Source organism: Thalassophryne amazonica, chromosome 7 (genome assembly GCF_902500255.1).
Source record: "Thalassophryne amazonica chromosome 7, fThaAma1.1, whole genome shotgun sequence".
NCBI classification, from domain to species: domain Eukaryota; kingdom Metazoa; phylum Chordata; class Actinopteri; order Batrachoidiformes; family Batrachoididae; genus Thalassophryne; species Thalassophryne amazonica.
Genome location: NC_047109.1, coordinates 12742999 through 12768839, shown reverse-complemented (window position 1 = coordinate 12768839; position 25841 = coordinate 12742999). Strand labels below are relative to the sequence as shown.

The 25841-nt window shown below is 39.6% G+C and overlaps 1 protein-coding gene across 2 annotated transcripts; it reads left to right on the top strand.

The window, feature by feature from the left end:
• The first annotated feature begins 1807 nt into the window (after positions 1-1807).
• Positions 1808-19602, top strand: znf706 (zinc finger protein 706). Of its 2 annotated transcripts, none has more exons than XM_034173859.1 (3): positions 1808-1918; positions 15998-16146; positions 17083-19602. In XM_034173859.1, exons 2-3 carry the CDS (start codon positions 16012-16014, stop codon positions 17176-17178), a joined length of 231 nt encoding a protein of 76 aa, XP_034029750.1. In that variant the 5' UTR covers positions 1808-1918; positions 15998-16011; the 3' UTR covers positions 17179-19602. The 2 variants fall into 2 exon arrangements, with proteins under 2 accessions (XP_034029750.1, XP_034029751.1); XM_034173860.1 differs by having other exon boundaries at positions 1819-1918; positions 15987-16146.
• The last annotated feature ends 6239 nt before the right edge of the window (positions 19603-25841 follow it).

The window sequence follows — 25841 nt, the reverse complement described above, 5'->3', positions numbered from 1 at the left end:
CAGTTAGCTGGTTTATTAGGAAGATGGAACAAATATGTGGCTGGACTTTTATTTTTTGAAGCCAGAGTTTCACACCTCTGTCTACAGCAAGCACACAGGTAGTGCAGCAGATAACAGAATATTTACAGAGGAATCCTTCAAATCTAGAAACAATCACCAAAGTTGGCACAAATACTCCTTAGACATTGCTCTTTTGAAAAAACTGAGTATCCACTTGAATTTTCAGTAGGCGGCCCAGGTAGGGGTCAATTGAAGAATTACACAGGGGTCAAAATTTTAAAATGTTTCAATCATATTGAAAGCTATACCACATTATTTGTCTGATCGCAATGATATTCTTGTTGTTTTTACCTCATAACTCCATAACATTCAGTCATAGATAGTCCAAACTATACCTTTTTGGTATCGGTGTGATCAGACAAATAATGTGGTATAGCTTTCAATATGATTGGAGCATTTTTAAATTTTGACCCCTGTGTAATTCTTCAATTGACCCCTACCTGGCCGCCTATTGAAAATTCAAGTGGATACTCAGTTTTTTCAAGAGTAATGTTTGAGGAGTATGTGTTCCAATTTTGGCGCTTGTTTCCAGAAATGAACAATTGTTACCGTTATCTGCTTCACTAAGGTGAGAGTGGTAAGGAAAAACTCCCTCTGATGATTTGAGGAAGAAACCTCAAGCAGACCAGACTCAAAGGGGTGACCCTCTGCTTGGGCCATGCTACCCACACATTTGACAAATGATAAATATGCAGGAAATTTTGGTAGTCCATGCTGGTGTACAGGTCAGGAGGCCTGCAGACAAAGACACCAACTCTCACTTCTGGATGGAGCCGCACCTCAAACAGGGAGGAAAAAAAAACAGAATCAGGTGGCAGAAAGACAACAAATACAGTATAATTTGTTAGCATTAAGCAACAAGAAAAACAGAAGAAATATTCAGGTGATCGCCGGCCACTAGCCCCAAGCTTCACTAACAGACCCAGATTTTAAATAAAGTTGAGGCCGTGAAATAAAGTTCAAAACACATTCAGTGACTTTTAAATGTTCATGTACCCATGCGCTGACGTATCTAAAGAAAACTGGCTGTAAAAGTGATGGTTTGTATTAAAACTAATCTTTACATTTTTTGTTCAGTTACTACGAGCTGTGAAAACTGGGGCAATGTGCATAAAAATGACATCATTTCTAAATGGTAAATGCAGTGTTTTTACAGCTGAAAGTCGACAGTGCAAGCACATCGACTGTTTCACTTCAGCTCTGTTGTGGTGGTGTACAGAGGTGAAATTACAAACATTCTGTCATTTATGCACCTGGTCGTATGCTTATGCCTTCTTGCACAGGTATAAATCTCCCAATTTATGCACTGCAAAAATGCTGCAGTATTCAGCTTTAAAAGAGGATGAAATCTTTGGTAGTGTCTAGTGTCTCACTAGTTCACCAATGACCTTCAATCAGGGCTATTACTTTAGGTAATTAGTATAAAAGTTGTACTATATAATTAGAAACAGTGAGCAAACCGGTATTTTACGTATGAACATTAAAAAACTTACAAGAAAATATAACTGATTGAAGGTTTTATTTCAGACATGAAACCAAAACAAATAGATAAAGAAAGCAACAACAAACAGAAAATATAAGAATCTTTTCTCTCTGACGCAGTTTAACGTGTTGATCTGCTGCTTCACACTACAATCCAATAGATGGCAGTAATTCACTTATGAGCTGTTTATCCAACCGCTGAGACTCGATAGAAAAAGAACCAGTGTCTTTATTTTATTTATTTATTTATTTTTGTTCGCTGGCGCGTGCGCACCACGGCAGCGAGGAGCGAGTGTTGGAAGCTCGATTCAAGCGGAGCTTAGATTTTATTTTTTTTGTGGCAGTTTCCCAAATAAAATCTATATTCGTTCCAACGGTAAGATGTTCATTTAGTTGTTTTTTCAATCTTTTAATAAATACGGGTAATATTCTACGGTTTCTGTGGGGGGGGGGGTTTATAGTTGGGGTTAGCTAGCCTAGCTGTGGATAATAGTGTAGCGTTAACAGATGATTATGAGTTAAGAATTATTTGTCACTGTATTTATTGTGTAAATGTGTTAAGAGATTTTGTAACCGCCACAGGCTGCGACAGTAGTCTGTGACTTGCTTAACTCTGGATTCAGACCTCTTCCAGTTCATTCTCGACTATCAAAAACAGCGTGGCTCTGTCCTATTTGTGTTTAATCATTTGGATTGTCGTCTTTCTTTTGGGAGTTTTTCAGTTTACCAGTAATCACTTTTCTCCGTGACCTCAAAAACGTATAATTAACCCACTTAGAAAAGATGGATACCATTTCTAACCCTAACCCCTTCTCTTAACCCATAAGAACCCAGATCCATTTTTCTTTAAGGGAAAATTATGCTGGATATAAAGCAGACTAGATGGACTACATACAACATATTTCTGATATTATTTTGGATAAAAGCACCCTTTGTTGCCAAGATCTGTCATGTTACATATATGACACATTGGGTGTCTTAAGGAAATTTATTACAGATTATATATGTTATTTGAAAGTAAATCCACTTGACAGTTTCTTCTTTAGAAATAAAGAGTTGCCTTTTTATTTGCATTTCCATAGTATAAATCAAAATTACTTCTTTGTTAATAAGATTTAGTAACATTTTTTAATTATAATTTGTTTTACAGCACCAAAATGTGCAAACTGAACAATAAAACAGCCTCATATTACAGGTACTGTGAATAACATGCTGTTACTGCAGAAAACTGAGCTGCAAATATATACAGTAAACATTAAGACATAGTGCAAAACAAAACACTGAAGGTAACCTGAACATTTGTATGATCTACACCATGTCTGAACTGTTCTTTTCAGTTCTTATGTCAGTAGACTGTATGGTAGCTTTTGAAACAATTTCTTTCCTCAGTGAAGCAAAATCGCATTTGTCACAGAGGGTGGTGGTTGCATTGACTTTGTAGAATTTGCAGCGGCCACATTTATCACATTTCGCAAGCCAGTGTGCAACGTTGTCAATGTGAACATCATCTGGAACTCTGCACGAACTCTCTTGGGTGGTGGAGGTGGAGGAGATGTGGCGGTAAAGGTTGGGCAGCCTCTTTGTGAACGCACCAGGATCAGGCTCGTGGCAATTTCTACCTGGAAGCTTCTTTGTTTCAGTGGCTTTTGGACACCAAGTAGTTTACTTTCACGGCAGTAGATTAGCCACGCATTGACAAGGCCTAACATGATGGTTTGCCAGAACAGGTAGAGGTACCACCTCCGTGACCTCTTGTGGTACTTGTACCTTGCAACACAAGCAACCAGCCAAGCGATTACTATGAAGAGTTCCTACAAAGTAGATCTGTCGCTGAAGAAGCTTGTGCACCAGTTGTACTGAAGAAAAATAGTTGTCAGCAAATACATTGTAGTTCTGGTTTGATGGGAGCTTTTCACACAGTTTGGTGGTTGGCTCTCACTGCGGTATTGTATCACTTCCTGTTCAGGAGCACAGCGGTGTTTTGCTGTATCTGTTAGCTGTTTAATCTGCGCAGTTAGATTGATCTAGTTATCTAGATTACGATTTGTTTCCCAGTGTAATCTTTATGTGCCTTAACTAAAGCACTCCTTCTGCTGAATCACCTCTAAATTATTTACACATTATTCACTTTGCGTGTTTTTAGGAATCCGCTAGCTTAGCGTAGCTACTAGCTCTTAGCCGGTTTAGCATGGCGGCTTCTCCTGTCTCTCCCGCACTTTTCTGCTCTGGGTGTGAAATGTTTAGTTATTCCTCGGCCTCCTTTAGCAGTAATGGTACTTGTAATAAGTGTAGCTTATTCATAGCTTTGGAGGCCAGGTTGGGCGAATTGGAGACTCGGCTCCGCACCGTGGAACATTCTACAGCTAGCCAGGCCCCTGTAGTCGGTGCGGACCAAGGTAGCTTAGCCGCCGTTAGTTACCCCCTGGCAGATCCCGAGCAGCCGGGAAAGCAGGCCGACTGGGTGACTGTGAGGAGGAAGCGTAGCCTTAAACAGAAGCCCCGTGTACACCGCCAACCCGTTCACATTTCTAACCGTTTTTCCCCACTCGACGACACACCCGCCGAGGATCAAACTCTGGTTATTGGTGACTCTGTTTTGAGAAATGTGAAGTTAGCGACACCAGCAACCATAGTCAATTGTCTTCCGGGGGCCAGAGCAGGCGACATTGAAGGAAATTTGAAACTGCTGGCTAAGGCTAAGCGTAAATTTGGTAAGATTGTAATTCACGTCGGCAGTAATGACACCCGGTTACGCCAATCGGAGGTCACTAAAATTAACATTAAATCGGTGTGTAACTTTGCAAAAACAATGTCGGACTCTGTAGTTTTCTCTGGGCCCCTCCCCAATCAGACCGGGAGTGACATGTTTAGCCGCATGTTCTCCTTGAATTGCTGGCTGTCTGAGTGGTGTCCAAAAAATGAGGTGGGCTTCATAGATAATTGGCAAAGCTTCTGGGGAAAACCTGGTCTTGTTAGGAGAGACGGCATCCATCCCACTTTGGATGGAGCAGCTCTCATTTCTAGAAATCTGGCCAATTTTCTTAAATCCTCCAAACCGTGACTATCCAGGGTTGGGACCAGGAAGCAGAGTTGTAGTCTTACACACCTCTCTGCAGCTTCTCTCCCCCTGCCATCCCCTCATTACCCCATCCCCGTAGAGACGGTGCCTGCTCCTAGACCACCAGTAACCAGCAAAAATCTATTTAAGCATAAAAATTCAAAAAGAAAAAATAATATAGCACCTTCAACTGCACCACAGGCTAAAACAGTTAAATGTGGTCTATTAAACATTAGGTCTCTCTCTTCTAAGTCCCTGTTGGTAAATGATATAATAATTGATCAACATATTGATTTATTCTGCCTTACAGAAACCTGGTTACAGCAGGATGAATATGTTAGTTTAAATGAGTCAACACCCCCGAGTAAACACTAACTGTCAGAATGCTCGTAGCACGGGCCGGGGCGGAGGATTAGCAGCAATCTTCCATTCCAGCTTATTAATTAATCAAAAACCCAGACAGAGCTTTAATTCATTTGAAAGCTTGACTCTTAGTCTTGTCCATCCAAATTGGAAGTCCCAAAAACCAGTTTTATTTGTTATTATCTATCGTCCACCTGGTCGTTACTGTGAGTTTCTCTGTGAATTTTCAGACCTTTTGTCTGACTTAGTGCTTAGCTCAGATAAGATAATTATAGTGGGCGATTTTAACATCCACACAGATGCTTAGAATGACAGCCTCAACACTGCATTTAATCTATTATTAGACTCTATTGGCTTTGCTCAAAAAGTAAATGAGTCCACCCACCACCTTAATCATATCTTAGATCTTGTTCTGAATTATGGTATGGAAATAGAAGACTTAACAGTATTCCCTGAAAACTCCCTTCTGTCTGATCATTTCTTAATAACATTTACATTTACTCTGATGGACTACCCAGCAGTGGGGAATAAGTTTCACTACACTAGAAGTCTTTCAGAAAGCGCTGTAACTAGGTTTAAGGATATGATTCCTTCTCTATGTTCTCTAATGCCATATACCAACACAGTGCAGAGTAGCTACCTAAACTCTGTAAGTGAGATAGAGTATCTCGTCAATAGTTTTACATCCTCATTGAAGACAACTTTGGATGCTGTAGCTCCTCTGAAAAAGAGAGCTTTAAATCAGAAGTGCCTGACTCCGTGGTATAACTCACAAACTCGTAGCTTAAGCAGATAACCCGTAAGTTGGAGAGGAAATGGCGTCTCACTAATTTAAAAGATCTTCACTTAGCCTGGAAAAAGAGTCTGTTGCTCTATAAAAAAGCCCTCCGTAAAGCTAGGACATCTTTCTTCTCATCACTAATTGAAGAAAATAAGAACAACCCCAGATTTCTTTTCAGCACTGTAGCCAGGCTGACAAAGAGTCAGAGCTCTATTGAGCTGAGTATTCCATTAACTTTAACTAGTAATGACTTCATGACTTTCTTTGCTAACAAAATTTTAACTATTAGAGAAAAAATTACTCATAACCATCCCAAAGACGTATCGTTATCTTTGGCTGCTTTCAGTGATGCCGGTATTTGGTTAGACTCTTTCTCTCCGATTGTTCTGTCTGAGTTATTTTCATTAGTTACTTCATCCAAACCATCAACATGTTTATTAGACCCCATTCCTACCAGGCTGCTCAAGGAAGCCCTACCATTATTTAATGCTTCGATCTTAAATTTGATCAGTCTATCTTTGTTAGTTGGCTATGTACCACAGGTGTGTGGAGAAAAGATTATGTTGTTTTGCCCCTGTCTTAAAGTAACCCTAATGATGTACTTGTTATTATTACACTGATTGCACAACTTTGTTTTTGTAGCCACTAACGACTGGGAGTGAAGCATGCTGGGGTCATTCTGAACTGGGAGTGAAGAGCTGGGGTTATTATGTTTTTGCAAGAGGAAATACCTTTTTGATGCCTGTTGATTAAAGGAATTATGTGCGCCAGAGAGTTTGAGATGGTCACTCACCCTCCCTTCGCGCACACACTAGAAAAGAGGGGGCAGAGCCATGCTCCGATAGAGTCTGCTGCGGGTTTCGTACGAACGCCCAGCCGGTTGACAAGCGCACTCTACCGAAAGGTGTTGGCTCTCCACCTTAAAGGCGTCACGGTAAGAGAGAAAGAGATATTTTATGCGCTGCAACCACTTGTGTTTGATGTAACTGCTTTTGTGGGGAATAAATATACGCCTGTTTGTTCTAGCAAAATGCAGTCTGTGTGATCATTTCTGTGTGCCGATCTGACCGAACCTTGTTTCAAAACAACAGGCTTTTAAGGTGGCAGTAATTAAACCATTACTTAAAAAGCCATCACTTGACCCAGCTATCTTAGCTAATTATAGGCCATTCTCCAACCTTCCTTTTCTCTCAAAAATTCTTGAAAGGGTAGTTGTAAAACAGCTAACTGATCATCTGCAGAGGAATGGTCTATTTGAAGAGTTTCAGTCAGGTTTTAGAATTCATCATAGTACAGAAACAGCATTAGTGAAGGTTACAAATGATCTTCTTATGGCCTCGGACAGTGGACTCATCTCTGTGCTTGTTCTGTTAGACCTCAGTGCTGCTTTTGATACTGTTGACCATAAAATTTTATTACAGAGATTAGAGCATGCCATAGGTATTAAAGGCACTGCGCTGCGGTGGTTTGAATCATATTTGTCTAATAGATTACAATTTGTTCATGTAAATGGGGAATCTTCTTCACAGACTAAGGTTAATTATGGAGTTCCACAAGGTTCTGTGCTAGGACCAATTTTATTCACTTTATACATGCTTCCCTTAGGTCGTATTATTAGACGGTATTGCTTAAATTTTCATTGTTACGCAGATGATACCCAGCTTTATCTATCCATGAAGCCAGAGGACACACACCAATTAGCTAAACTGCAGGATTGTCTTACAGACATAAAGACAAGGATGACCTCTAATTTCCTGCTTTTAAACTCAGATAAAACTGAAGTTATTGTACTTGGCCCCACAAATCTTAGAAACATGGTGTCTAACCAGATCCTTACTCTGGATGGCATTACCCTGACCTCTAGTAATACTGTGAGAAATCTTGGAGTCATTTTTGATCAGGATATGTCATTCAAAGCGCATATTAAACAAATATGTAGGACTGCTTTTTTGCATTTACGCAGTATCTCTAAAATCAGAAAGGTCTTGTCTCAGAGTGATGCTGAAAAACTAATTCATGCATTTATTTCCTCTAGGCTGGACTATTGTAATTCATTATTATCAGGTTGTCCTAAAAGTTCCATAAGAAGCCTTCAGTTAATTCAAAATGCTGCAGCTAGAGTACTGACGGGGACTAGAAGGAGAGAGCATATCTCACCCATATTGGCCTCTCTTCATTGGCTTCCTGTTAATTCTAGAATAGAATTTAAAATTCTTCTTCTTACTTATAAGGTTTTGAATAATCAGGTCCCATCTTAGGGACCTCGTAGTACCATATCACCCCAATAGAGCGCTTCGCTCTCAGACTGCAGGCTTACTTGTAGTTCCTAGGGTTTGTAAGAGTAGAATGGGAGGCAGAGCCTTCAGCTTTCAGGCTCCTCTCCTGTGGAACCAGCTCCCAATTCAGATCAGGGAGACAGACACCCTCTCTACTTTTAAGATTAGGCTTAAAACTTTCCTTTTTGCTAAAGCTTATAGTTAGGGCTGGATCAGGTGACCCTGAACCATCCCTTAGTTATGCTGCTATAGACGTAGACTGCTGGGGGGTTCCCATGATGCACTGTTTCTTTCTCTTTTTGCTCTGTATGCACCACTCTGCATTTAATCATTAGTGATCGATCTCTGCTCCCCTCCACAGCATGTCTTTTTCCTGGTTCTCTCCCTCAGCCCCAACCAGTCCCAGCAGAAGACTGCCCCTCCCTGAGCCTGGTTCTGCTGGAGGTTTCTTCCTGTTAAAAGGGAGTTTTTTTATTCATACTACGAAATAAAAAAAAACAACATTGAAAAAGGACCAGCATAGGATAATAAAATACTATTTGTGTATTTGTCTATGTATTTACCAAGAAAAGTGTTTGAGCTAAAGACAGGATGCAGTTTTGGGACTGATATGCAAAACGTGTGTCATAATACATTTTATTATTCATTTATTTAAATTAACATTATTTTCTTTGGTTATATTTGTGTAAATGTGCTTTCAAATGACCCACAGAAAAATACATTGATAGAAATTAACTGATTAAGCTTAATTATTTGAGCAACTCATTGCTATTTTTCTTATTGTGACAAAGACGTCACATGGTATTTTCTGCAAGAATGTTTTGGCTGAAGGCCCGATGTTACATGTCACAGCGATTTTTACAAAACTTGTTATATAGATTTGTGTAAAGAATGTGATCAGAACATCAATGTGATCTTGGACATCTTATTGAAGGATTACAATTGTTACATGGGTTGAAACTTACCTTTGCTGTCAAAAAACAAGCTTTTTAAATGATCAGATTTTCTCCCATGTGCTCAGCAGGCACATCACCATTTTGGAAGTGACATCATGTGAACAGCAATTCACTTAGTGAATTGCTTAACACTTAACATGACTTCACCAGTATGTTAAGTGGATGTCACTTTGGGACCTCATCAGTTAAATTCAAGAATAAATGTCTATGAGGAACTTTCCAGACTATTTAAAGGGTGTGTGACAACTGTCACGGTGGGTCCTTATGGGTTAACCATAACCTCCTAGACACCTTTCCCCCGTGTCACCCCACATTTTGTGCCCCCGTCTGGCACATGCATATTGAGTAGTTTATTCGTGTAATTGTTCCAAATGAGACCAGCGCGGGCACATTTGGACATGTGCGCATTCAAAAAAATTTTTATTATTTTTTTTGTTTGTTTCTTGATGGTGAAACTAGAGCTTCCTAACAAGCTCCTGATTGTCTGCCTGTGTTCAGTATTTGTCACTAAACTTGTGCGTATAGCTGTGATGTCACACACTGTCAGCCGCACATCATTCTTTTTAACTTGAGTGTGTGTGCGCTACTTTCATTTCACATTTATTACAGTACCAAATAAGATATCTGTGTCTCTCCACTTCAATTATTTCATTTGCTCCACTTCATCTGTAGCTCACACAAGGTTATATTCCTTTTCTTACCGTGATCATTCCGGACAGGGAGGGTAATCCCCAGGTCCCAGGGCCTATTTAAGTACATTTGTATATTTAAGTGAGAGGTGTGGACAGAGAGGAGTTTGGCATGTGTGCAAGTGCGCTCAATCCTACATTCAGTGAGATGTACAAACGTAATGTCCTTGGATCCGTGCGTGCGCATCCTTCAGTACATCTGAGTTTTTTTGTGCTTACGCCAGTTTCTGGGTTTTGGAGTACATCATGTTTCAGTAGGAAATCGTCGTAAGTCTTTGTACATGAGGCCCCAGGTCTATAGAAATGAAACAGGTGTTGGATCTTGTTATTCTGTTTGCATGTTCAGAATTGGCTGGAAATTTGTTAAAGCAAAGCAGAATAAAATAAATAATTCAAAATTTGTAATTACAAATTTTGAATTATTTATTTTTTACTATTGTAAAAGCCACAACTTGAGCCAGTTTAATTTAAATATGATGCACACTTCATATTTAATTTTGTTATTTCATGTTGTTTGTTGTTATGTATTAATCATAAATAATGTTAAACTAGTGTGTTGCCCGTGGGAATCCACGCGCTCTAGATTGGGCAGTGTTTGTAAAATAGGTAGCTGACATTTTTCAAGGGTGATAATAAATGAAGCAATGAGTTGGAATGGCGTCAGTACAAAATGTTTTTCGAACCTTAGACCTCAACAATTTTTAGAAGAGAAACTTAACCCTTTTATTTCCTGTTAATTATGTCATTTTTTGTGTTAATTTACTGTCTTAATGTATTTATAAATTGTTTAAATTATTTTTTCGAGAATTGTTAAGAAATGATTCGATCCACCGACATCAGTAGCTAACGAGTACCTTATAGGTCCTTCAGAGCGGCCATTGTTTTTGAGGGTGTTCTGCAGCATGGCTATGCTTTCAAGCTTGAAGCAATGAAACAGTGCCCCGACTTGCTGCTTCGTTGGTTCTGTGCTTTGCTGCTTTTCACAAGCAGAAAATCCGCTTCTTAACTCCTCCTAAAGCCATTAAAATATGTCAATCCTGAGTCACTTTTGTGTGTACTAGAGTCCCTAACTGGGACTCCTGTTTTGTTGCGATAAACGAGAATTTCCTCCCTTCTGTTCACACAGCTCCATACGCTGCGCAGCTCTTTGCTGAGTCGAGTTAGAATGATAGAGTCCAGTCGCAGTTAATAACTTCAAAGCGAATCACTGTAAAAAACTCTGTCATAATTGTGTTTAGAAACCAGTCACCATTTGTTTTATTATACATCTGTGTAGTTAATAAGTAAAATAATCTCCACGGACGATTCGCTCGCGCGCACATAAAAGAAAAAGAAAAACTCCGCTCCCGCTGCTGTGGGGCTGCTGCTCGCTCCAAAAACTCTGTCATAATTGTGAAATAAAGGACAAAAGAGGCATAAGTCCTGCTCACAGGCTGCTACCAGATACAGGACATGTTCACAACTTCAGTCAAACTCCAGACATCTCTACGTCACTACATATTCAGTCCCTGATTGGTCATCACGGCACGACAAGACGAAAAGTTCAAATTTTCGAACTTGGGGAGGAGGGCAACGCGACGTGATGTGACGCAATATCGCGCCACAAACGCGCCAGTCGCTCAAAATCACTTCATTCGCGTCCATCGCGTTGCGCTTTGTGACTTGGCGCCAAAACGCGTCGTTCCATAGGGTTTGCATGGCAACCTGTCGCTGCAGTCGCTCACGTCGCGCCCGGTGTGAACGTGGCATTAGACTCAATAAAATGTTGTTGACATAGAAAACCTGTAAGGCCTACTTTTCGTACACAGAAAATTCACAAGAGGTATTGATAAGGAATCGGATCGATAAGCAGAATCGATAATGACATTGATATCAATTTAAATCTTATGAATACCCATCCCTAGTTCAGCCTCAATCCCACTGAATAATAAACCATTAATAATGAGCCACATGGGTGTGTCAGCGATTATTTGAAGAACGATCCACATTTACATCTATTACGTATCCGTTAGGTAGAAGCCTCTATGTGCATCTAAGTACCTCACATGTGCCAGGTTTCAGCTTCTAGTGAGCCACGGCTGACCTGTCATTTGAGCCCTGTCCAGCCTCAAATGGCTTGTGTCGCTGCATATTATCCACGTCAAGCCACATGACGTTGGTGCACATTTGGCATGAGTTTGGTCCAAACCTTCAGCCCTCCCACTCTTGGTCCCTTTAAGTGTGGCTTTTCAATTCACAGCATCCATTCAAGATGTCACATTTTTTAAATGCAGTCCAAAAATAGACGCTCCACTACAGTCCGGCGGGTGTGCCATACACGCCAGGCTGTTGTTTACCTGTGTTCCAGAGTCATTAAATGCACCAAACCAGCTAGATTTTTTAGTCCGATCACCGATCACTGAAATTGTGATCTGCCGATACCGATCAAGTACATATTTGGATCATGCCCAAAATAAGAATATAGGTCTAATGTATAGGACTATTTTTGCATTAAAACTTAATGATGAAAACAAAAAACATGCATTCAAATAAAGGCACTAGAATAAACTGCCAACTTTAGTTTTATTACACTGACTTTGTTCTACCAGCAAGCTTTTTTTTCCATGTTGCTCAGCCTACAGAAAGTTGCGAATGTAAAATACAGCCCTCATTCTATGGGGTTAAAATTTTCTCAATATTTGTAAATGCACACAAGGTGATCTACAAATAATCATTGATTTGCAAATGTGTTCAGATATCCACAAATGCAAATTTCATATTTGTAACTTGTAAATTGGTCTTTGCAAATAATGTATTTGCAAATATAAAACTTAATTTGTAAAAAAAAAAAAAAAATTTACATTTGTAAAACTGGAAATTGTATATGTGAATTGAGTTTCAGCATTTGTGGATCACCAATTACATGCATTCATCGCTTTCCTCTGTGATGTAATTTTGAGACATTCTTTTCGCGAAATCCACAGATCCACAAACAAATCAATCAATTCAATCAATTTTTTTTTTTCGAACTTAGTTGTCAATTCCAGTATCATGGCAGTTCACAATATAAGCAAATCAAATGAACAAAGCTTCTTTGTACTCTCTGTACCTCTACACTCATATGAAAAATAAACAAAATCATAATGCCTACTGATTCACAAATACACGCACACTGGATATCCACTAGATGGCAGTGTGGTTCCATTCACTACACAGCAGTCGATTTAGAGCTCTCAGAGCCATTTGACTCATTTTGACTTCTGATATGAGCTGGACGGACATGGACTACATTAGATGATGGCGACTGCTCTCCTTGTCCGTCCAGCTCATATCAAAAGTCAAAATGAGTTTACGTCACAGAGGAAAGCGTGTCATGACAGGACCAAGCGCTCCCTGCGCTACTGCCTGCACTGTTGTGATCGGTCCTTTTGATCAGCGCATTTTGCCAATCACCGATCAAGGCGTGATCGGCCGATAATGATCGCTGCCCGATTGATCGGTGCACCTCTAATGAACAGTGACCTCAGCGCGACCTCGCTGGATTTATTTCTTCTGCGGCTTAGCAGGCACTTTGACAGCGTGATCCAACTTTTAACTTTGTGTTCACCCGTTATTGACTGCAAAAACATAAATATACTTTTACAGTGGCTCATAAAGAAGGAATGAACATGCAACTGTTTTACCAAGCTATTACAATAAAAAATACTTACCTTTTAAGCTGTTCCAAAATACGTTCTCCACTTCATGGAGCAGGAGAGACGGGACAAAAAGGGTCTAGATGAAAGGGTTCTCTGTGATTTCAGAAGTGATTAGAGGTGTTTTCAACATCCAAACTGACAGAAAATGATTAATCCGCTACAAAATAATTATTTTATATGCAGCGTCCGGCGCACAAAGCAGATGGGATTGTGCGCAAGATGGCTGAGTCTGTCCAAAATGGTCCTCGTAGCTGCCAGCCGCTCGGATAATGGGCTTTTAGCAGCCTCGTCCTCACCACACAGCCTCCTCATTAGTCCTCGTTAGGAACTCGCACACAAACTACCATGCTGTTGCTAAAATTTGAACATCTTGAAATTAGCGCCAGAGATGAGCCTCATTAACCGATTATAGTGCCTCCAAGAGCTTCACAGAGCCACCATTATCCCAAGATGGTGAATACCTCCTCTTGTAGCAAAAAAAAATGCTGCGTGGCTCATTATTCATCCTTCATTATTTTGTGGGACCAGGGATTTGATTATGTAATTTTTAATGTTAATTTACTGTCTTAATATATTTCTAAATTGTTTAGGTTGTTGTTGTTATCCACACACACACACTATTATTTTTTTTATTATTTTATTTTTACTTCTGTTTTGTCATTTGATTTTTAAATGGACCACAGTGGAAATAGATGATTTTACTTTCTTGTGTCATCCATGTATTCTTTATGTATTTTCAGTTATATGCACTTACACGCACGCTTTTAATATAAAGATGATTTACTGCCCCCTGCTGGAAAGGCGTGTGACTCCAAAATGTAATTAATGGCGTTAGCTAATATTTGTAGCTTCTCCAAAACTGTATCAGTGTTCTGTTTTGGCGCAGTTCATCCTTGACCCAAAATACTTAATCATACCAAACGGCAATTGTCAGCTGTACTGTTTGTTGGACGCACGCACAGCTGCTGTAAAGAGATGGTTTTAATTTGACAAACAAAGACAGTGACTGAAGACATTAAAACCACTAAACATTTCACTCACGCTTCCAGCATAAAACTTAAGTCACTCATTTAAAGTCACACTTTACCTGAGACTTGTGTAAACTGATAAAACCAGCTGAGCTACAAAAACACAATAAATCAGTAACACTAACAACACTGTGAAACTAAAACACAATAACTTTTAAAACCGCAAAACCCCAAACTCTGTGCATTGAAACACAGCATCCATTGTTTTTGTTTTGTTTGTTTGTTTGTTTTGGCTAGCTAAAACTACTAATTTCTCCAAAAATATGTGTCCTATCAACTTTGTTTTTGCAGCGTTCATCCTTGATCCAAAATACGTTAGCATGGCAAATGTCATCTCTTCCCGGTTTTTGCGTGATCAAAGACATGCACACAGAGGCTATTTGGCTATTATAATATTGAAACTTAATTTATATTGGATGGATGTAGCGTTTGCTGCTGTTTAAAAAAAAAAATAAATAAATATCACAGTATCTTTGATCTAAGCCTCGGAGAGCTGATCAGATATTTTAATACCGTGAGACAGACTGTAAATGTAAACTATGTGTAAATGTAAACAGAGATTCTGTCTGCTGAAAGGAAAAAAATCTCCATTAAAGTCCTTCAGTGTTAATCCAGAGTTTGTCACGTGAGCGTCACTGGTTATACGCTTAGAAATTTGCGGTTTCTTCCTTGAAAGTCTTTGTGTTTCTAAAAAGTTCCATGTTTGCTCAGCAAGAATACGGCGAGAGCGAGAGAGCGACAGAGGAAGAGTGACAGAGGGAGAGAGAGGACTTAATTTTTAATTTTTAGTCTTTACACTTGCTTTGACAATGTAAACATATGTCTGCCATATCAATAAAGCTCCATTGAAATTGAGAAGGAAAGACCAAGAGAGATATAGGACTTAATTTTTACTCTTAATACTTGCTTTGACAATGTAAACATATGTTCCCCTGTCAATAAAGCTCCATTGAAATTGAAAATCGAGAAGGACAGAGAGAGAGAGCTGTCTTTTGTCTTTAAGTCTATAAAAACAAGACTTATATTTTAAAGTCTATAAAAAACAAAAATACTTATTTCTTTCACCAAAACATCAAATCTAGGCTTTCATCTTAGACACACCTGGCAAATTGTAGCTGAACTTTCAGCTCTTATTTTTAAGAAAATCCTCTTATAAAATCAATAATGATGATGATGATAATAAAGCAAACAGAGCTCTGGTTTCGGAATAGTATTGATATCAGCAGATATCCAAATTCAGGTATCAGGATCAGAAGTGGAAAAAATGTAGATCGGTGCATCCCTGCACTAAATAATTTACAGTAAAGTGTGCAAAGGAGAAATGGATAAACAGATTGAAGTTACACATGAGGTATATGAATTAGTGAAATGTTTTTGGCAGGTTAAATTGTTCATCAGTGTGATAGCCTGTGGAAAGAACCTGTTCCTGTCTGGATGTTTTGACATGCAGAGCTCTGTGACATCGACCAGAGGGGATGTCATTATTTAACTTATGTTTACTTTAACTAAACAGCTTCCGTCTCGACTTTACTTGCAATGTGTCACAGACCTAAAATGCACTAATGGATTTATATTAACAAGTGGAACAAAGTTGACCTGCAGTGTTTGAATTCCAGTATAATTTCAGGTGTGGAATTGAATATGGCCCGTGGGCACCAGAAGATCCAGTCGCAGCAGAAGAATGCAAAAAAGCAGGCAGAGATTAAGAAGAGCAAAGGCCATGACCAGAAAGCGGCGGCTAAGGCAGCTTTAGTGTACACATGTACTGTGTGTCGGGTATGTGCTTCAGCAGCAAATACTGTGTGATTATTAATGCCAAAATGGCTTTTGAATGCATTAAGTAATACTACTGGAAGAAATTTAAAGTAATTATATTTGTATTCATCAATATAACATGGACATTTATTTCTTTATGGTTGTGTTTTGCTGTTTACCACAGTGTGAATGATTTTTAAGCTAACAACAAATGCCAGGTCAAAGCTAAGTGTTTCAGCTTCAATGAAATTGAAATTATTATTGAAATGATTAATTATTATTAAAGAAGCTGCCTTGTTTGCTCCCCTGATCAAACAGATTAGTCTGGGTGAAGAAAGTGAAAGAAGAGCATTTGTCCCACCCCTCGTTACGATTGCTAACATGGCCGTGTGCAACGAGGTTTGTCCTCAGCCACTCTGGAGGGGAACAGCACAGACTGTAGTGGGCAGCTTCCACTTCTGAAATGAACAGAATGTTTTGTTTATAAAGTACACCCATTTCCATCTATTATCAGGAAACTGTGTAGAAAGTACATTTTTGTATGTACTGTCACTGTTTTCTCATCTGCATGAAATGTGCAGAAAAACCTTCATGAAGCCCCGTCACACATGCACAAGTAAATGTTCCTGTATGCAAGTATTATCTTTTCTTCTTTTAGTACTTGTGGCTTGAGTAATGTATGCTTATCAAAAATGTGATGTTTGTTAATATTTAGGGAGAAGGCGCTTTAATCTAAAGTCAGCACAGCTGCACTTCCTGTGCAGACAGGAAATTAAGACAGCTGTGGCTGTGGAGGGTTTCCTTGTTGCTCAGAAAATGGGTGGTTATGTCCTGAGTGTATGGTGAAGTGTTTTTTTGTTTTTTCATTATTAATCAGACAGTTTGCCATTATGAGAGCATCATATTTATTGTTGTGCTCTTCATATATCTTATATTTTCTTTCTCGCTCTTTCTTAGACACAAATGCCTGACCCAAAGACGTTTAAACAGCACTTTGAAAGTAAACATCCGAAGTCTCCAATGCCTCCGGAGTTGGTTGGTGTGGAAGCGTAAGAGGGTGGCCTCTCTCACATTGACAGTTGGTGCCAGTTCAGGACAGAAAACTCCCTTCTGCAGTGTTTCCGATGAAATACACTGTACAGCTTCAGTTATTTTTCATTCTGCTTGATTTAACTGTGTATACCTGATTAATGCAGGGATGGCACTTTCCTTGTCATCCGTCATTGGATTTCTATAGAATTTATTCTTCTGAGTTTGGATTGTAGGCAGTAGTGGTAGACGTGTAGTAACGAGGCATCCTTTGTAGGCCTTTTCCAAAAATCTACAAGCTCCATCTCTGTTTATTGCAATATTTCAGTGATAATGTTAAATTCACAGCTTGTCCCTGAGCTCTGACACTGTTGCAGCATTTCGGTGTTCCCGTTATTTCAAGACAAGCTCTAATTTAAAGAGAAAATATGTAAATTGGCTGAAGAAAGTTTTGATAATTAGAAGTAATTTACATTAAACCAGCATGCTGCAAAACCTGCTATGAATTTTTAACTTGCACTCCAGAAGGACTTTGTAGTTAATAATATGACAAAGACACACCACTAATGTGTGCTTTTGAGTCAGTTCAGATTTCTCTTCTGTCTGCACTGATTGCCTCTCCCCTGCACCCACTCTGGGTCATATAAGAATGCCTACGTTCAGTTATTTATTGACTTGAAGATATGTTGAACACGTACTACACAGGTACTCAAAATGTACATTTACCCTCTGCTTTGTACAGAAGTATATAACTACTTCAGATCTACTCTTAAACCATGTCATCCAACACAGAATAGCTTCCTATTCTGCTTCGTCAACCCAAATTACAACTTTCTTGGGCAGTTTGGTCAACATTAACAAAACAATAATGGCTAACATGAAGTCAGAGTTGTGACTTTCTTGCGAGAAGGCATGTATTACTCTGCCTCTGCAGTAGTCTTACTAAAAATGGGTGGAAATGTGGGTGGATCTAGCCTGAAGTTCTTCAACAACCAGAATTCTTTAATTGTACTGTCCACCAACACTGAAACAGTTCCATTCTGTTTTTGCTGATAATTGGGAGCTACTTGGAACACTTCCACCATAAATCAATTTGACGATAACCCCAAAATGTGGTTCTTGTTGAGAAGTCGAAAATAGACAGGTGAAAAAAGGAAAAAAATTAATAATAAATGAAAGGAGGACACAACAAATGGGTCATCCATAGGGCACGAGGGGTCACTGATGGGTTTGAGTATGAAAGTAATGGCATTCATTTGCTCTGACCTTTGTAGTCACCACGTCTTAGACTTTGGACTGATGGACCATCATGAAAATGCCAAATGAGTGAATAGGTTTTGGAGGAACTGTATTCCATACCTCCAGTGGAGTCCTGGAGATTTTTAGAATACGTGCCGTGGCACACATAAGCTGTGTGGTGGTGGTGGTCCAACACCTGCCCAAAACGCTTGGTTGGTTTGTCCCACCCCCCTTTGTCACCCATCTGTAGCACAATGTAGTAGGATGGTACTGTGAGTGGGCATCTTGTTCTACCTCAAACACTGTTCTGCTACTAGTTGGTGGAAATGTTGGATTTGATAGATGGCAGTCTTTCACCACTTCTGAAATCTAGAACAAAACCGATTCTATTTGAAATTTATTGCTGAAATGCTCATGCAGAACCAGTTATGCATTTTGTGTTGTGTGGAATAAGAAAATAAGAACATGAAGCTGTGTGCCATGAAAACATTAGGAAGTTGGTTTGGCTTGCAAAGAGCCTGTGTTCCATAGATGCATTTAGAAAAAAAAAAAAAACTTTTTGGGGAGGTGCAGTGCAGAACCAAAATATGTAAATTGATTAGATCCAGACTACCTGCAAAACTTGCCCACAGATTATGCTGTCTTCCACCACACCATAAAGTAATGTGACAGATAAATTACATATTTATTAGTCATGTACCTGTTTTGAGTGACTTGCGATGAAAGTGAACTTTTGCACTGGTTGTCGTAAAATAACAGTGAATCTACTCATTTACCCCTCTCCAGGCAACTGCTGTAATACTGTGAGTACATGCCATAGTTGTATGAATCACTATAGTATTTGGTAATGATTTTGTTTGTTGCTGTTGTACGTTCAGCCGTGAAACTCGTTGGTAATGCTGTTATCTTGTTGACCTCTGTTATCTTGTCAAGATGGTGCAGAAATGTTATGATTCTGAACCTCCACTAAAAGACTGAAATACGTTGTTATTCATTAGTTTAAAATATCCTGGCAACAAACTGATTCAGTTTCTGGAAAGTCACTATTTTCAATGTATTTGGACGGCCCAGTCAATATACACTGACATTGTATCACTGTGCTAAAGTCTGGACTGACAGCCAGCCCTGTTTTTACTTTTGTAATAACCATATTTGTTCATGCAATGTAATGTATAACCTTTTAATAAAGGTATTACTTTTTTAAATTAAGTATGAAGTTTTTATTAGAATTTGTGCTGCCAAAGGAAAGCCTGCAAGTAAGCCTGCAGTCTGAGAGGGAAGCGCTCTATTGGGGTGATATGGTACTACGAGGTCCCTAAGATAAGATGGGACCTGATTATTCAAAACCTTATAAGTAAGAAGAAGAATTTTAAATTCTATTCTAGAATTAACAGGAAGCCAATGAAGAGAGGCCAATATGGGTGAGATATGCTCTCTCCTTCTAGTCCCCGTCAGTACTCTAGCTGCAGCATTTTGAATTAACTGAAGGCTTTTTAGGGAACTTTTAGGACAACCTGATAATAATGAATTACAATAGTCCAGCCTAGAGGAAATAAATGCATGAATTAGTTTTTCAGCATCACTCTGAGACAAGACCTTTCTGATTTTAGAGATATTGCATAAATGCAAAAAAGCAGTCCTACATATTTGTTTAATATGCGCTTTGAATGACATATCCTGATCAAAAATGACTCCACGATTTCTCACAGTATTACTAGAGGTCAGGGTAATGCCATCCACAGTAAGGATCTGGTTAGACACCATGTTTCTAAGATTTGTGGGGCCAAGTACAATAACTTCAGTTTTATCTGAGTTTAAAAGCAGGAAATTAGAGGTCATCCATGTCTTTATGTCTGTAAGACAATCCTGCAGTTTAGCTAATTGGTGTGTGTCCTCTGGCTTCATGGATAGATAAAGCTGGGTATCATCTGCGTAACAATGAAAATTTAAGCAATACCGTCTAATAATACTGCCTAAGGGAAGCATGTATAAAGTGAATAAAATTGGTCCTAGCACAGAACCTTGTGGAACTCCATAATTAACTTAACCACCTCTACTCCTCTTGTAATTGCTCTATTCCATTAGGCTCCCTCTCATTCACACATACTCACTCTTGCATCAACTGACTTTCATTCCCCTGCTCTCCAGAGCCTACCTCCACAAATCCAGGCTCATCTCAACCTGCTCGCTACTCACTACAGATCACAATGTCATCTGCAAACATCATAGTCCATGGAAATTCCTGTCTGATTTCATCCGTCAACCTGTCCATCACCATTACAAACAACATGCTCAGAACTGGTCCTTGATGTTGTCCCACCTCCAGCTTGAATGCATCTGCCATTCCTACTGTACATCTCACCCCTGTTGTACTATCTTTGTACGTATCCTTCACCACCCTCACATACAGTAGTGTTCAGAATAATAGTAGTGCTATGTGACTAAAAAGACTAATCCAGGTTTTGAGTATATTTCTTATTGTTACATGGGAAACAAGGTATCAGTAGATTCTCACAAATCCAACAAGATCAAGCATTCATGATATGCACACTCTTAAGGCTATGAAATTGGGCTATTAGTAAAAAAAAAAAAAAGTAGAAAAGGGGGTGTTGACAATAATGGTAGAATCTGCTGTTGACGCTACAAACTCAAAACTATTATGTTCAAACTGCTTTTTTTTAGCAATCCTGTGAATCACTAAACTAGTATTGTATAACCACAGTTTTTCATGATTTCTTCACATCTGCGAGGCATTCATTTTGTTGGTTTGGAACCAAGATTTTGCTTGTTTACTAGTGTGCTTGGGGTCATTGTCTTGTTGAAACACCCATATCAAGGGCATGTCCTCTTCAGCTTAAGGCAACATGACCTCTTCAAGTATTTTGACATATCCAAACTGATCCATGATACTTGGTATGCAATATATAGGCCCAACACCATAGTAGGAGAAACATGTCCATATCATGATGCTTGTACCACCATGCTTCACTGTCTTCACTGTGAACTGTGGCTTGAATTCAGAGTTTGGGGGTCGTCTCACAAACTGTCTGCGGCCCTTGGACCCAAAAAGAACAGTTTTACTCTCATCAGTCCACAAAATATTCTTCCGTTTATCTTTAGGCCAGTTGAAGTGTTCTTTGGCAAATTGTAACCTCTTCTGCATGTCTTTTATTTAACAGAGGAACTTTGCGGGGGATTCTTGCAAATAAATTAGCTTCACACAGGCGTCTTCTAACTGTCACAGCACTTACCAGGTAACTCCAGACTGTCTTTGATCATCCTGGAGCTGATCAATGGGTGAGTCTTTGCCATTCTGGTTATTCTTCTATCCATTTTGATGGTTGTTTTCTGTTTTCTTCCACGCGTCTCTGTTTTTTTTTTTTTTTTTTTTGGTCCATTTTAAAGCATTGGAGATCATTGCAGATGAACAGCCTATAATTTTTTGCACCTGCGTATACGTTTTCCTCTCTCCAGTCAACTTTTTAATCAAACTACGCTGTTCTTCTGAACAATGTCTTGAACGTCCCATTTTCCTCAGGCTTTCAAAGAGAAAAGCATGTTAAACAGGTGCTTGCTTCATCCTTACATAGGGGACACCTGATTCACACCTGTTTGTTCCACAAAATTGACGAACTCACTGACTGAATGCCACACTACTATTATTGTGAACACCCCTTTTTCTACTTTTTTTTACTAATAGCCCAGTTTCATAGCCTTAAGAGTGTGCATATCATGAATGCTTAGTCTTGTTGGATTTGTGAGAATCTACTGAATCTACTGGTACCTTGTTTCCCATGTAACAATAAGAAATATACTCCAAACCTGGATTAATCTTTTTAGTCACATAGCACTACTATTATTCTGAACACTACTGTACTTCTCTGCTACTCCAGACTTCCTTGTGCAATACCACAACATGTGGGACCATGTCATCTAAACCCACAAATACATTGCAACTGTTTCTGGCCTTCTCGAAATCAAATCAATTTTATTTATATAGTGCCAAATCACAACAAACAGGCGCTCTAAGGCGCTTTATATTGTAAGGCAAAAGCCATACAATAATTCTCTATACAACCCCAGTTCCAATGCAGTTGGGTCATTGTGTAAAATGTAAATAAAAACAGAATACAATGATTTGCAAATACTCTTCAACCTATATTCAGTTGAATACACCACAAAGACAAGCTATTTAATGTTCAAACTGATAAACTTTATTGTTTTTGTGCAAATATTTGCTCATTTTCAAATGGATGCCTGCAAAACGTTTCAAAAAAGCTGGGACGGTACGTTTACCACTGTGTTACATCACCTTTCGTTCTAACACTCAGTAAGTGTTTGGGAACTGGGACGTCCCTGAAAAAGATGTTGCTTGGACTTTGATGTATGACTTGAGTTGTTCAACAGTCCGGGCTCTCCATTGTCGTATTTTGCGCTTCATAATGCACCACACGTTCTCAATGAGCCACAGCTCTGGACTGCAGGCAGGCCAGTCTAGTACCTGCACTCTTTTACTACGAAGCCACGCTGTTGTAACACATGCAGAATGTGGCTTGGCATTGTCTTACTGAAATAAGCAGGGACGTCCCTGAAAAAGGCGTTGCTTGGATAGCAGCATGTGTTGCTCCAAAACCTGGATGTACCTTTCAGCATTGATGGTACCATCACAGATGTATAAGTTGCCCATGCCATGGGCACTAACACACACCCATACCATCACAGATGCTGGCTTTTGAATTTTGCGCTGGAAACAATCTGGATGGACTTTTTCCTCTTTTGTCCGGAGGACACAATGTCCATGATTTCCAAAAACAATTTGAATCGTGGACTCATCAGACCACAGCACACTTTTCCACTTTGCGTCTGTCCATTTCAAATGAGCTCGGGGCCAGAGAAGGCGGCGGCATTTCTGGATGTTGTTGATGTATGGCTTTCGCTTTGCATGGTAGAGTTTTAACTTGCACTTGTAGCGACAAACTGTGTTAATTGACAATGGTTTTCTGAAGCGTTCCTGAGCCCACACGGTAAGATCCTTTAAACGATGTCGGTTTTTAATGCTGTGCCACCTGAGGGGTTGAAGGTCACGGGCATTCAGTGTTGGGTTTTGGCCTTGCCGCTTATGTGTAGAAAGTTCTCCAGATTCTCTGAATCTTCTGATTATATTATGGACTGTAGATCATTGATTCCCTAAATCCCTTGCAATTGAACGTTGAGAAACGTTCTTAAACTATTGGACTATTTTTTCATTCATTTGTTCACAAAGTGGTGATCCTCGCCCCATCTGTGCTTGTGAATGGCTGAGCCTTTAGGGGATGCTCCTTTTAAACCCAATCATGATGCTCTCCTGTTTCCAATTAAGTGTTCTTTGAGCATTCATCAACTTTCCCAGTCTTTTATTGCCCCATCCCAACTTTTTTGAAACGTGTTGCAGGCATCCATTTCAAAATGAGCAAATATTTGCACAAAATCGAGTTTAATATCTTGTCTTTGGTGTATTCAGTTGAATATAGGTCGTAGAGGATTTGCAAATCATTATATTCTGTTTTTATTTACATTTTACACAACGTCTCAACTTCAATGGAATTGGGGTTGTACTTCTCCAACAGTACTCTCAGAGCAAACATTGCACCCATAGCGCTCTTTGTTGGCATGAAATCATATTGCTATTCACAGATCTTCACCTGTTTTCTAAGCCTAGCTTCTACTACTCTTTCCCATAACTTCATGCTGTAACTGATCAACTTTATGCCTCTGTAGTTACTGCAGCTCTGCACATCACCCTTGTTCATAAAATGGGAACCAGCATACTACATCTCCATTGATCAGGCATCCTCTCACTTTCCAATATTTTATTAAACAATCTGGTTAGAAACTCCACTGCCATATCTCCTAAATGTTGCCATGCTTCCACTGCAATGTCATCTGGACTAACTGCCTTTATATTCATCATCCTCTTCAGCTGCTCTTACTAATCCCTTGCACTTCCTGATTTACTCTCTCCACATAACCCAGCCTTCTCACTCTTTTTCTTCATTTGTCAGATCCTCAGAATATCCCATCCACCTTCTTAACACACTCTCCTTGCACATTACCATCTGCACCTTTATCACCCTAACCTGCTGCACATCCCTTTGTCTGGCCAATCAGTACAAGTCCTTCCTTAGTGTTTAACTTCATGTACAGTGTGCTATAGGCCTTTTCCTTAGCTTTTGTCACCTCTCTTTTCACCTTACACTGGATTGCCTTGTACTTCTTCATCTCTCTGACTATCCCAGTTCATTTTCACCAACCTCTTTCTCCTTATACTTTTCTGAACATCTTTGTTCCACCGCCAGGTCTCCTTGTCTTCCTTCCACTATCTACATGTCACACGTAGAACTTTCATAGCTGTTTCCCTCACCACATCTGCATTCCTTCACCAGTTGTCCAAAACCACTTCACCTCCCTCCAGTGCCTGTGCCATCTCCTGAATCTCACACAGTGGTCTTCCTAGCTGTCTGCTTAGGGTCATTGTCCTGCTGAAAGATGAACCGTCACCCCAGTCTGAGGTCAAGAGCACTCTGGAGCAGGTTTTCTTCAAGAATGTCTCTGTACATTGCTGCGTTCACCTTTTCCTCAATCCTGACTAGTCTCCCAGTTCCTGCTGCTGAAAAACATCCCCACAGCATGATGCTGCCACCACCATGCTTCACTATAAGGATGGTGCCTGGTTTCCTCCAAACATGATGCCTGCCATTCACACCAAAGAGTTCAATTTTTGTCTCATTAGACGAGAATTTTGTTGTCTCATTTTCTGAGAGTCCCTCAGGTGCCTTTTGGCAAACACCAGGTGGGCTGCCATGTGCTTTTTATGAAGGAGTGTCTTCCGTCTGCCCGCTCTACCATAAAGGCCTGATTGGTGGAGTGCTGCAGAAATGGTTGTCCTTCTGGAAGGTTCTCCTCTCTCCACAGAGGAATGCTGGACCTTTGACAGAGTGACCATTGGGTTCTTGGTTACCTCCCTGACTAAGGTGCTTCTCCCCTGATCGCTCAGTTTAGACGGGCGGCCAGCTGTGGGAGAGTCCTGGTGGATCTGAACCTCTTCCATTTTTGAATGATGGAGGTCACTGTGTTCATTGGGACCTTCAAAGCAGCAGAAATGTTTCTGTACCCTTCCCCAGATTTGTGCCTTGAGACAGTCCTGTCTCGGAGGCCTACAGACAAATTCAAATTTATTCATTTATATAGCGGCAATTCATGAAGGGGTCACCTCAAGGCGCTTCACACAACACAACTTAAAAAAGCAAAACAAAATGAATTAAAACATTTTAAAAAACACAGTAAAAGAATAAAAACAAGTAAAAATAATAAAATTAGACACGCAATAACATAAAATACTAGCGATAAAACAGGGAAAAAGATGTCTTCAATTTAGATTTAAAATGTCCACAGAGTTCGACTCATATGTG